This window comes from Nelusetta ayraudi, unplaced genomic scaffold (genome assembly GCF_046127955.1).
Source record: "Nelusetta ayraudi isolate G7.1 ecotype Tasmania unplaced genomic scaffold, CSIRO-AGI_Nayr_v1 ptg000042l, whole genome shotgun sequence".
Classification (NCBI taxonomy): Eukaryota; Metazoa; Chordata; class Actinopteri; order Tetraodontiformes; family Monacanthidae; genus Nelusetta; species Nelusetta ayraudi.
In genome coordinates, this window is record NW_027466092.1 from 6,229,738 (window position 1) to 6,241,839 (window position 12,102).

General features: G+C 46.5%; 1 protein-coding gene across 1 annotated transcript in view; it reads right to left on the reverse strand.

Moving 5' to 3' along the window:
* The window catches only part of sorcs2 (sortilin-related VPS10 domain containing receptor 2), a 219,128-nt gene that overhangs the window by 143,445 nt on the left and 63,581 nt on the right, over positions 1-12,102 (reverse strand). Inside the window, exon 2 of the mRNA XM_076033918.1 lies at positions 8,251-8,318. Within this exon, the coding sequence (XP_075890033.1) occupies positions 8,251-8,318 (68 nt within the window). The remainder of the gene's footprint in view (positions 1-8,250; positions 8,319-12,102) is intronic.

The window sequence follows — 12,102 nt, forward strand, 5'->3', positions numbered from 1 at the left end:
CCTCTCGGCTAAGCTAACGCCACAGTATTCAAGTTTGCCTTATGTTTGATGTCCATGTCTCCACTAGTAATGGTTTGAAATGAAGGCCTTTCATGACGATGCAGTTCCCGATAAGACCAGTGCACTAACTGTGTGCGGTCGGTTAGTTGAACAAATGTTTTTGCTCATCTCGTCCCCTTAAAAATCAGGAAATGACTTAACTCATAACTATCAATTTTCCGGATTGCACATATGTCTTCGCAATATTAACTAGTTGCACATCTCTTATAAAAGGAGATGGGGATCCCCACTGTGAGCTGCTTGTGAGCTGAGTTTGTTCTTCCCACTGTTTTTCAGTTTTTACCCCTTTTGCCCTTCTTCTAATTCCGGCTCACTATGAGTATCCTCAGTTGGACAAGGTGATCCTATTGGCTGGTCAAAATGTCATGAACCAGGCTGGAGATTACATTTTAGCCAAGTGTCATCGTCAAGCAACATCATCCCTTACTGCCCCCAAAACCAGAACAGCCGAACTAGAAGTTTCCCGGTTTTCCCTGTCAGCTCATCCCGGCTGTGAAAATGAACTTCTTATTCCATCCACGTCCCATCACAAACAGACATCCAGCCAATTTTTCTGTGGACTTGCTTTAAAATCCTGCCGCATGCTGGTGGTGCCTTGCTCTGCCGCGTGTGGTCCAGAAGCGGGCGCGTCCTTCAGGAAGGCAGCTTGAAGCGCTGCCACGAAATGGAGCAGAGATGAAAAGATTAATGTGAAGGAAGGCCAGAGTGGGTGGCTGAGGACAGAGGGATGGCCTCTCCAGCCATGAGCTCTCCGCCAGCGATTGTTTCCTGCGGACACGCGAGCTCACAGTTCAGTCGGAAGCAATTCTCTGCCGCCTCCCGCCTGTGCGAGGTTGCCGACCTGTGTTCCTCCTTGCAGGGGGAAAGTTGAAGGGAGCGGCTGATGTCTTCCAGATGGCCGGGCGCAGGGCCCCGTTTCGGCCGCAGCGTGAAAATGATCCCACTCCCACACATAGTCTTCAGGCGTCCGCCCAAAACACGGCTAAACATGTGCACAACACATCCCTTTGTGGCGCAGACTCAAACTCGTGTTGCTCGCGGCGCGGCTCGCTGTTATTATATACACACACACGAGCTTGAGCCGTTGTCTCATTTTCCAGTTCGTTTAAGGTCCAATCAGATAGTAATCAGAGTTTCCTGCGCTCCTCCGTCCTTCCTTCCTTCACAGCTCTGAACTGGCACTCCCTCTGCCGCTGGACCCAGCACAAACTTTTCATGTTCTGCTTGTTTTTCTAACTGATGCTGACCCCCGGAATTGTAAAACGATACTTGGTAATCCTTATTTGCGGACCCTTGCTCAATTGCACAGCAACAGCAATCTATTTAGGATGTCTTTACTGTGCGATAAATCCATTTTATTGCCTTATACTCTGAAATCACTGTGAAAAACATTCTAAAATTCACACATGAATGCATTATCAGATTTCATAGAATTCTTTTGGAAAGATTATCTAAAAGTCAAGAATTCAAAAAACTTATGGTTCACTCCATTATAACTTGAGGAGTCACAGCTAACTACTTTCACATCCAATTTTCAAAACGTTTACTCTCCTGTTGCCTCCAAAGTCTCACTAGCAGCTTAGCAAAAAATCTCAACCTGTATTATTTCTGTGCCGAGGCACATTTAATCGTTCCACGTCAGAGTTCAGATTGTACATAGACATAGAGACATGTACATAGAACATCCTGCTTGAAAAGCACCTTGGCCGCTCGGCCCTGATTGGACAATTATGCGCCATTTAGCGTGATGTATGGAAACAAAAGAAATCATATAATTATTGTTCTGCCACGAGAGTGCTAACAAATTACTGCAGACAATCACTCAATTCAACAACCCAGGATGCAAGTACACGCAATCCACCTTTTGCGCCGCTAAATTCCGCTAAAGTTTGTCTTCTTGTGGAAGAGGCACCTGTTATTCACCTGGCATTCAATCAACTTAAGCGTAACATGGATGGTTCGGAAATTTGTTCTGCCGAAAGTTCAATCTGACCTTGGCATCCTTTCACACGGGCGGCGCATTTCAATTACACAGTCAAACAAAGAGCAGTCAGTCACACTCACAGTGACTGGCATCTCCCGCCGGCTCCAAAACACTTATTTTCACCTGCGCTCATTTGTCTGTGAGTTTTTGGCACAGCACAAGCGGAGCTGCAACTGAGCGACAGTGACATCAAGATTTGGACTTTTGTGTGCTAAAGAAAGGTGAGCGAGTCTTCCAGGTTTTCTTTTTAAATAGCTCGGGCAACGCTCGGGCAACGCGACGATAAGCCAGACAGGCTGACACACAGTTCGCTGGCTGCGACCCTGAACACAGTTATGATGTCATGATTTTAAGAGACAGAGGCGGAGCTGGGAGGCGGTTGGGCCGCTCCTCCACCCAAACACAATGAATTATCCATCAATGAAGCAGCTCTGGCTTCAGGTTTCTCCCTTCAACAACAAAAGAAACCTTTTATTCCTCATGAAATGGCACCACCCACCACCATATGACCACCGGTTTAAATACGGAATTGCTGTTGTATGGAGGCTGTGCCCTCCGACTGCCGTCTTCGTTAGCGAGGCTCCCATGGGAGCTCCACCCCGCCTCTGTCTTTCTCCTTCCTGACGGTGAAATATGCATGAAGAAGAGAAGCGATGAGGTGGCGGAGGCAGGGCGTGTAGGGACGGAGGGAAGACGATGTTTGCCTATTAACTATTTACAGCAGCAGGCCCCCAACCATCTGGCCCAGGTAGGAGAGCCAACTCGTCGAGGGGAAGGGAACATGGAATCGACCTCAGATGAAAATGAAAGTGGAGAAATTAAGGTTGGATGAGGCAAACTGAGCGGAGGATTCAGCGCCTGGTCACTCCACCTTGTGGAAAACTCGACCTGGACGTGTAGTGGTGGAATAACTCTCTGGCTCTGCGCGTGTGTCTGAAGCAAACTGATTAAGCAGCGCCGGCTTCAAAGTGGCGAGCTGAGCTGGAGATGTCCCGCTAGCCTGCAGCCACAAGCGCTAAAGCAACAGCATTAACGGTGGCGGTTCAGCATCAGCTCATGAGTCTTCCCCTCCCCCCACCCCCTCCCGCTTGACTCCCCCTTCAGCATTTGGGTTGCTCACTTACACAACTGCGCACACGTGAAGCCATATTGTATTAAAACCAATCTTGTTGCATAACTCTTAAATGCTTGACCAAGAGTTTGTCTTTTTAACGTTTTTAACTCATGCTGCGTCGTGATCTCCGCAATGACATGAGTGCTTCTCAAACCGTTGTCTTTCGACTGGTAATTTTCCTACTAGGAGACGGAAACATGCTGACCCGAAAGTCCAGTTTTTTTTATTTTATTTGTGCGGTTTAGGAGGTGGTATCGGGCGTGGTCCGCGAGTTCCCTGGCACAGTCCCCAGAGGACGCGGTATCAAGCGTCGCCAAGCAAGGAAGAGGGATGTAGTGTGCAATATTCAAACCTGGCATTACAACTTGAAACAGCACAGCTGTACGCAGTGGATGTGGAGGTAGGAGAGCAGGCTTTCTGAAGTGCGATGCCCCCTGCTGTTTGACTCAAAGACATCCGGGCACTTCTTTTGTTGTTTTCTTTTCGAATCCCGGCAACTGATGTTGTTCATCCAATGTCATCATTAAGCATGTCTGATATTTGAGCAGCACGGAACAGTTCAAAGACGAACAAAGGCGAGCACACAGCTAATGTGTTAACGATCACCTTCAAAACACGCCAGACTGCCGTTCACAAAATTAAAACACGTGCATGGAAATTGCATCCAAGCAATAAATATGTTATTAATTCCCCCCACGGTTGGCGTGGTGAATGAAGTATTTATATCTTGAAGTCGAAACAACAACAGCAACAACAACAACAGCGGCTCTCTGGCAGTTTATCATATGTAGGATTTCAGTGTCTCTAACGAACACGCTGTTCAGCGGATGTATCTGCCGGCGCGTCCACGGCCTGATCTAGTTTTCACACAATCGCCAGCCCGTCAGACGATCTCTTCATCCATAATGGAAAAGTTAGAACCCTCCCCCCCGGTGCGAAGGCTACTAGCGCCCCTTGCCTCTTCAAAAGATGCGTGAAGACGCCATGAATTATAAATAACCCTGGCAGTCGCACCAACACCCTGTTTATGGGTGCTGTGGGAATACTAGGGGAAATAACCGTGGTTGCAAAAAAATGGAATTCCAGTAGTCAAAATCAACTAAAACGGATTGATGAAATAGGGTCTCGGAGGAATAATGCACTCAAAATGTAGATAAAAAAACGATTTTAAAGAATATGCGCTACATCCGAAGTAGTGCGTAAAATATTCCACCTACATTATGTATCAAGTCAAATGAAAATCAATGGTCGCTCCAATATGAATATTTGGCTTTTTTTCATTTTGAAAGTGACTTTAATCCCTTTAAACATTCAGACTTCACAAGAAAAATACACTAATCTGAATTTTTTTTTTTTAACAGATAAGAAACTTTCATCGTTCTCCAAGTCCAAACACAACTACACCAGACTGCCGACTTTGTGTTATCTAAATATGAGGGCTCCGAAGCCAGGGAACGAGCCGAGCGCACATCTCCTCTGTCAGTCTGAGGGATCAGGAGGGTTTACTGAGTGTTTCATGACTCCACTTGGAGCAACAGGGTCTTAAGCAGAGTTGTTTTTGCCTGCAGTCATCAACAGTGTTTTGGTAGCGCTGTGGCAAATCTTCCAGTATTTTTGCCTAATCCGCAAGACACCTTTCCATCTGTTTACTCGAACTACAACTGCGGCTCGGAGGCCCACCGGTGGAGGGAGAGAGCGAGTGTGAACACATTGGTTAAGGCAGATTTGATCAAGTTTGACCTCCCACTTTCATCAGCAAGCTCTAAATTCTTCCCACAACTTCTGCAGCTACTTTTTATGCCTGACTTCAAAACTGCTTTAGGCGGGAGACTGTCCGAAAGTGTGCATCAAATAGAGACTACAAAGAGTGGAAGAGGGAGGGGGATCAAGGCTGGAAAACAGATGCAGTCAGAAGGAAGTTTTGACAGCGGGAGCAATTTGTAACAGGTAGAGGCTCCCCCCCCGCCCCTCCTTTGGACGTGTTCAGATCACAGCCTCCTCAGACCGTGTTCTGCAGTAATCACCAATCCCTTCTGGCGCACTGCCGATACAACAGCAAAACAGGCCTTTCTTAAAACTTAACAAGAAAAGGCTACATTTTCATTTTTCAAACATAAAAGACAAAGAGATTTTTTTTTTTTTTTTTTTTCCCCGCCCTTGCAGCCGTGCGGGTAGGAATCAGCGGCGTCTTCCTCATAGATAGATTTCCAAAACGCACGCTACAAGCTTCAAAGAAAAGCAATAAACTGAGCGGTAAAACCTCAGGTGGTCCGAATGTTCCCACTCAGTTTTTCCTCTTCCTTCCACAAAGGAAGATGTTCTCATGGAAAAAGACATGGGAGGTTTTTTTGGGGAGCCGCCACCACAGCCATAACAGCCTCAAAGACAGACTCAACAGGTACGAGGTAGCTGGGATTAAACTGGGCAGCTGTCACGCCAAAGCCTGGGAACCAACACAGCTCCCTACAGAATACTGGGAAACATCCACCCAAAAGGGCAGCGGGGAGGTTTGGTTTTGATTTAAAATCTGGATTCAAATCCAAAACAATAAGGCTTGTGTGTCCGCAGAGACAGCAGTGTTTGGAAAGGCATACTCCAATCAAACTTCCCTGATACGGCTTGTCTCCTCCATTGAAGGGAGTCACTTGGCAGTGGCTCCACCGACTTTCCACTATCAGCTAAGGGAATATTTTTCAACCTTTTTTGAGCCACGGCACATTTTTTACATGAAAGAAATTCCATGGCACGCCACCAGCTAAAAATATTATAAGATTGCACTGTTTAATGACAGTATAGTCTCTTAATAGTTTGAAAACTGTGTTTTGTTTTGTTTTTAGACCAATTAAATGAAAATTTATAATTTTTCACGGCACACCTGACATTATCTCACGGTACACTGGTGTGCCGCGGCACAGTGGTTGAAAAACACTGAGCTAAGGGACTGTTAGCATATCTTGCCTTATCTCGAAGGCATGACGCTGACAACTCAAGGCTGTGTAGCGTCACGTGACTGATCAGCTGATGGATCACATGCTTTCCTCACCTGACAGGACGGGCAATTTCAACCCTCTCAACTTCCTGGTTCTTCCCAGCAACGCTGCTACCACTCTGCTCTGCCGCTCTAAAGCTGCCTCTGCGGGTCTGTGCGCTTGATGCTTCTGCTGCTTTGCATGCTTATTGTTATTCTGCTGCTTTACTGCCCAGAAGTTTGTTTGTTTTTTACAATCCCACCACCTCTCCAGCAACCACCAGTAGGCTCTGTTTCCATAATCTTCTATTCATTCCTGTAATGTCAAGCACATCATTTTCACGGATGCCAAATTTGCCAAATCACGGATGCTGCAATCCTAAATAAAGACGGTTTTCAATCCAGAGTTGTCTGACTGAACTAACATTTAACATATTTGTGTATGTAATAAGCATATTATTGTTAATGAACGTCGCTAAGGTGTGCACCTTCAACATTTTCAACAGATTTTTGATCATTAAATTTACATTTAAACATTTTAAATAAGCAATACAAATCTGGACGATTTTGTTCTTTAAGTAAGAATAACATGACTTTGTTTCCGGAGAAAACATCTAATTTCTCGGGAAGCACCGCTCGGTGTTGAGGTGGATCAGCCCCTGCCTCCAACGGCTATAGATCCCACTATAAGACCTCAGATAGCGTATTTAGATACGAGCCTCAGTAGACCATCACTGATCCGACAGTGCCTCGGTTCATTAACTCGGCTGCCCCGAAAAAAAACTTTGCGCCAGTAACTTTCTCCCCTCGCGTGAAACTTAGCATCTTGATGTACTCCACCTGTCAGGGCGAAGCCATTCATCTTCCGCCTTCTGCCCTGTTTGATCCTACAGCCCTGAGACTTCAAAGCCTATAGGCCAACAGACTGCGGCCGGGGTCCGCACGCAAGCGGCAGGCTGACAGCTCCAGGGGACGGAGGCACGCCCCTCAAACAATGCTCACCGAGAGGTGTTGGGGGAGCAGTCCGGGGCTGTGCTGGAAACATGCTAATTTCATGCTCATTTTCGCTGCTTAGACATTGATGGCGACAGGCAGCTGGGCCTTTTTCTCTGCCAATTTAGGTGCAATTCCCATTAAATTCAAACACTTGCTCTGCTTTTTGTTTCTCTCTCCGGTGGAGTGCCCGGTTGGTTGATCTGCAATATTATTCATACTGTGCAACAATTAGAACATCAACATGGGAAAAGGGGGGTGGGGGTGGAATGTTTACATTATTCATATCGGTCCTCCAGGGAGACAGTCAGTCAGGGCTAATGAGACACTGAAGCTTTGAAGTCATGGAGGCCTCAGTGAGGTGAATGGCATGAATTAAGTACGACTATCAGACACGTTTTGCTCCAGCCAAAATGCTTTCCGCGGCGGATGATTTTAGCCCGTGTTACTCGCCCCGACCTGTCTGTTTTCTCGTCCTGTAATTATTTTGGAAAAAAATAATTGTGTTTCCTCCTCCTCCTGCTGTGAGCGTCCGCAAACCTTCTACCGACACTGAGGAGCCGAGCAACGAGGGGAAAGTCGGTAGGATGTCATTGTATAATAAAGAGGAAATTAATATTCCATGAGACAAGATCACAAGAAACACTTGTTGTAAAGTTGAGCAGAGAGGGTGTATCTCCATCTCTCACTCTCTTCCTCTGTCTTTCACCCCTGAAAAGCCTAATACAAGTGTGAAGTGTTCTTGGCGAGAGGTGGCGGCGCTAAATAGAGGAAGCTCTGCCAGCGAGACTTGACCCCCTTTTTTCCTGGCGCTGCCGGTGCCCTCCATCCTGCCCTGTGCCACGCTGATATGCTATCTACCCAAACAGATGCTCGGCACTGCTGCCCCCCCCCCACCAGCCTCCCACCCGCTTCCCTCAACACGTCGAGCTGCCTGCTGATGTTCTGCCCTCACTCCCTGAACCCCTCCCACCTCCTCCAGGAAGCGCCGGCGGAGAGACAACAGAGACCTGCACCACCCAGGCTGCTGCTGCTGCTGCTGCCGGCCGCTGAAAGACCTGCCGCGGCCTGACAGAGGACACGGCACCGGGAGGTGAAGGGGTCGCGGCGGAGCTGTCTCGCTTGGCTTACCTCCACAGAGAGCTCTCCAGCACCTTGGTGGAGTCAGCGTGGTAGTACTTGGTCAGGATGAGGATCACCTGCAAGACACAAGGACACAACGTCAACTTCTGGGGCCAAAATCAATAAACAAATGAATCGCCAGCAATTAACCAAAGTGAACTTTAAAGGTGTCAGTTTATGCGTTTTCCAAACAATGACGCGTCAGTGGCGCGTTCCGTCGGTAAATTATCCAGAAATGAACACATGCGGTTAAACATTCCTTTGGTTTGCTCCGCTTTTCAGACAGTCAGCAAGGAAATCTTCTCTTTCTGGCATCATAAAGGCAACTGATAATCTCATCAAGATAGAGGCAACAACTCCAGCCTGGTGGGAGCTGGTGGTTTCGCCTCAACTTCCAAACAGTTAAAGCAACAACTGATCAGTGGCGGAAACCTAAAACCAAGCAGCTTAAGGGGTTGCAAACAGAGGATTATTGAGTTGTGGCTCCTCCACTGAAGTCCAGAATAAAAAATAAAGACCTTGAGTTAAAAAAAAAAAAAAAACAAGTACCAGCAGGTATCACAGGCCATATAAGAAAACCAGTATAATGAATTGAGCAGGTTCTACTCCACATTTCTGATGTTTGGCAAAACGGAAACAGGAAGTGTTTATGGTCTTAGTGAATTAGTGAATTCAAAAAGCTTCAAGTATAAAGCACACTGCCTTTTTAATTGTTAATTATTAGCATCATGTTTATATTTATATCAAAGACTAAAATGAAAAAATGTGAACGAAACAGTTTCAACTGTGAGCAATAATTCATTTTTTGGTGCCTGATCCATCCAATATGTTTGGTGTTTAAAAAAATCTGAGATGTTTTTCTTTTTACTCCATATTTTAAAGCAGCTAAAGTAGAGTCATTCGAACAAAATGAAGCTGAAAAATATCAAACTATTGATCTTCCCTTTGCATCTATAGTTTCAGCAAAAAGAATTTGTGGCTGTGCAGCGATGCTGATTTTGGTGCTAAGCATTGTTTGAGGGAGCTTGGGGAAACTATTACCCAGATCAAATAATAGTTGTGTTTGCCACTTTGATTTCAAAGAGCTCACACTGAGCTTCCCCCAGTCTTCCATCCAGCCGTCACTGCGCAAGCTCAACAGTGAATTTGAGTGAGACACACTTTTTTTCAGGCGATTTCTTAGAAGAAATACTTCATTTCATTCCGCAAACTGTTTTCTGGGAAGTAATGGGCACATATATTGACCGAAAAAAAGAAAGAAAAAAGCAACATCTATGGAGACGTGGGTCATGTGACCAAGACATCCCGGACTGGGCTGTAAACCCCGTGTGTGCGCGCGGGATCAGAGGCCCTTGTCTTTCATATTTCTGAGAACTCCTGTTCTTGACAGCGAGGTCTGCCGGGATTTGCGTTGCCATGGCGAGAGTGCCAGTGGGTCAGAGGCAGAAACAGTGGGGCTGCGCTGCTGTGATTGACAGAGCGACTCGCTGTTCTAGGTAGTGGAGCGAGGGGAAAGCCCAGGCCTGCCTGCAGGCGGCGGGGGAGTTGATTTGCCAAGGGGTCCGACCCAGAGGCTGCTGCTGCTGCTGCTGCTGCTGCTGATTCGGTGGCGGCTGCCAACACCGTTGAAGGCGACTGCTTGCAGAGAGTCACGCTGCAAACGGTGCATGGTGTGGACGCTCCTGATACATCCTAATGTGGGGAGAGAGCAAATCCTCCTCCCTGCACTGGGAGAACATGGTTCTTCCCTCATCCTTGACTTTTGCATGACTGTATTTATTGCTGTCTGTATTGTGCTGTATGTATTTTATATTGCTTTACTATTTTGTATGTTTACCTGAAAACCTGAAAGCTCTTTTTGCAGTAGTGGTCGCAATATTACAATGTTTGACGAAAGGCGTGACCATCTACATACCTACATACCCAAATTGGGAAGCGTCGTCATTCACTGCTCAAGCTAATTCCTGGACATTGTGTACGCTTTTTAAAGTTTTGTAGAAGAAAAGTCTATAATTGGGTTTGATCATAGATCTGGAGATTGCAGATAGAGGCCACCTGGACAAAAAAAAAAAAGCAGCGATATCAGTGAAGTAGTGAATTACAGGTTGTCCATGTGATTGGCATGTTTATTTGACCTCCAGATTGCTTGCAGAACAGGTGCATGAGACGATTAAAGACCACGATGATCCTCTGGGATAAGAGCAGCGCTGCTTTAACTTAATGAGATATCTGGCCGCAGGCCCGACTGCTTCCTTAAAATGATCAGCTTTACAAACCTCCCCTCTCACGATGAGCAAAAAGTATCCATATTGCCCTCTTGTGTCAGGGTAAAGGGACACACCCAACCAATTTAAATTCAAATTGAAACCCTAAGCTGTGTTTTTTGTTGTTTCCCCCCCCCCCCCTCTCCTGAGGCAGGGTCGGTCTCGTTAACCGTCTCCAAAGAGGCTTTTGCACCGAAAATGAGGCTGGTCAAAGTGGAGCGACAGAGCCGGGGATGTGTGGTATGAGCTCTGGGAGGTCGAGGGCCATTTCCATAACACAGCCAGCCATCAAAGCCACTAGAGCGCAGTCTCCAGGCAATTGGCTCAAAGCAACCCAAACTCAGGGGTTCCTACCCCGGTGCCGCTCGCGTTTTCCCACAGATGTTTGTGGACTCCCAAAAGAACCCCGGCAGACGGCGTTCGCCCCCCGAGCAGCAACCCCGTCGCTCGGGTTGGTGACGGCCTTGTATGTCTCCCTAACGCCATGACAACCTGGGGCCTGGAGCAGCGGACTTGCAGCGAAACTACAGCGTGAGTCTCTGTGACTCATGTGTCATGTGCAGAAAGTGTTTCCTGATTGGTCGTTGGCCCATTGTGACTCAAACAGGGTCTCTGGAAAACAGGCTGTCCGCCTCTGCACAGCTGTCCTTGCTCTAATGAGATAGTGGTGAAAAGCACGACACTGCAGCTCCGGTCCCCTGACGTACGGATTAGATCTACCAAGCTGCACACTTAGAACTTGTTCGTCGCCGACACAATCTCTGACTCCCTTTGTTCTTCAAGCTTTAAAACTCCAGCAGGGAATTGGAGGCACAGGTGGTTTTCAAAGGTGCCTTGATGACTTGATGCCTGCTTTCTTATGAAATTATTTTTTACTTTTCATAAGCAATTGAGACTAAAACTGGCATCCACTTTGGTTGCGTCTGACAAGGAAAGAAATAATTTTGATGATTTTTAATTTTGTTTTTCTCCCTGATAGAACATTGGGAGGCCTAAAGTTAAAATCATTGAGCTTCTGTAGTTGTTCACTTCATGGGCCCCTACAAAACCATCGATCTGCACATTCCATACAGCATCAAGCGCGGTGAGCACTCAGCCTGAGCACTGAGTGAACAGGGATACAACATTACTATTACATGGGCAATTCAAGTCAAGTGATGAAGGAAGCAGAGAATACGGCAGAGAGAAGGTGTCCCTTTTGGTATCTGCTAGGTATCAATTTGTTTTTCTGTACAATTTCGCGAAATTTCAATTTTTTCAAGATTGTGATATCTGAACGTGTCTCTTCACTGATCCGTGTGTCAACTGACAGGGTGCCAAGAGGGGGCGGAGCCAGAGCCTCCAAAATGGGGGAGGAAGTCAAGATTCAAGTGTACAAAGAAGACAGTAAATAAGATGCAAAACAACAACCACTCTGTGCTTCAGTGCAAACACTATTTCTGTGCAGTGCAAAATATATATTTTTCCTCCATTCACATAAGTGGAATTTGTGTGTATAGTTCCTTCACAGAAAAATATCCATCTCCATTGTGTTCTTCAAGGTTTGGATGTGTCAACAAGCTGCTTGTTAGCCATGCCCGCGACAAAATTTGATGTT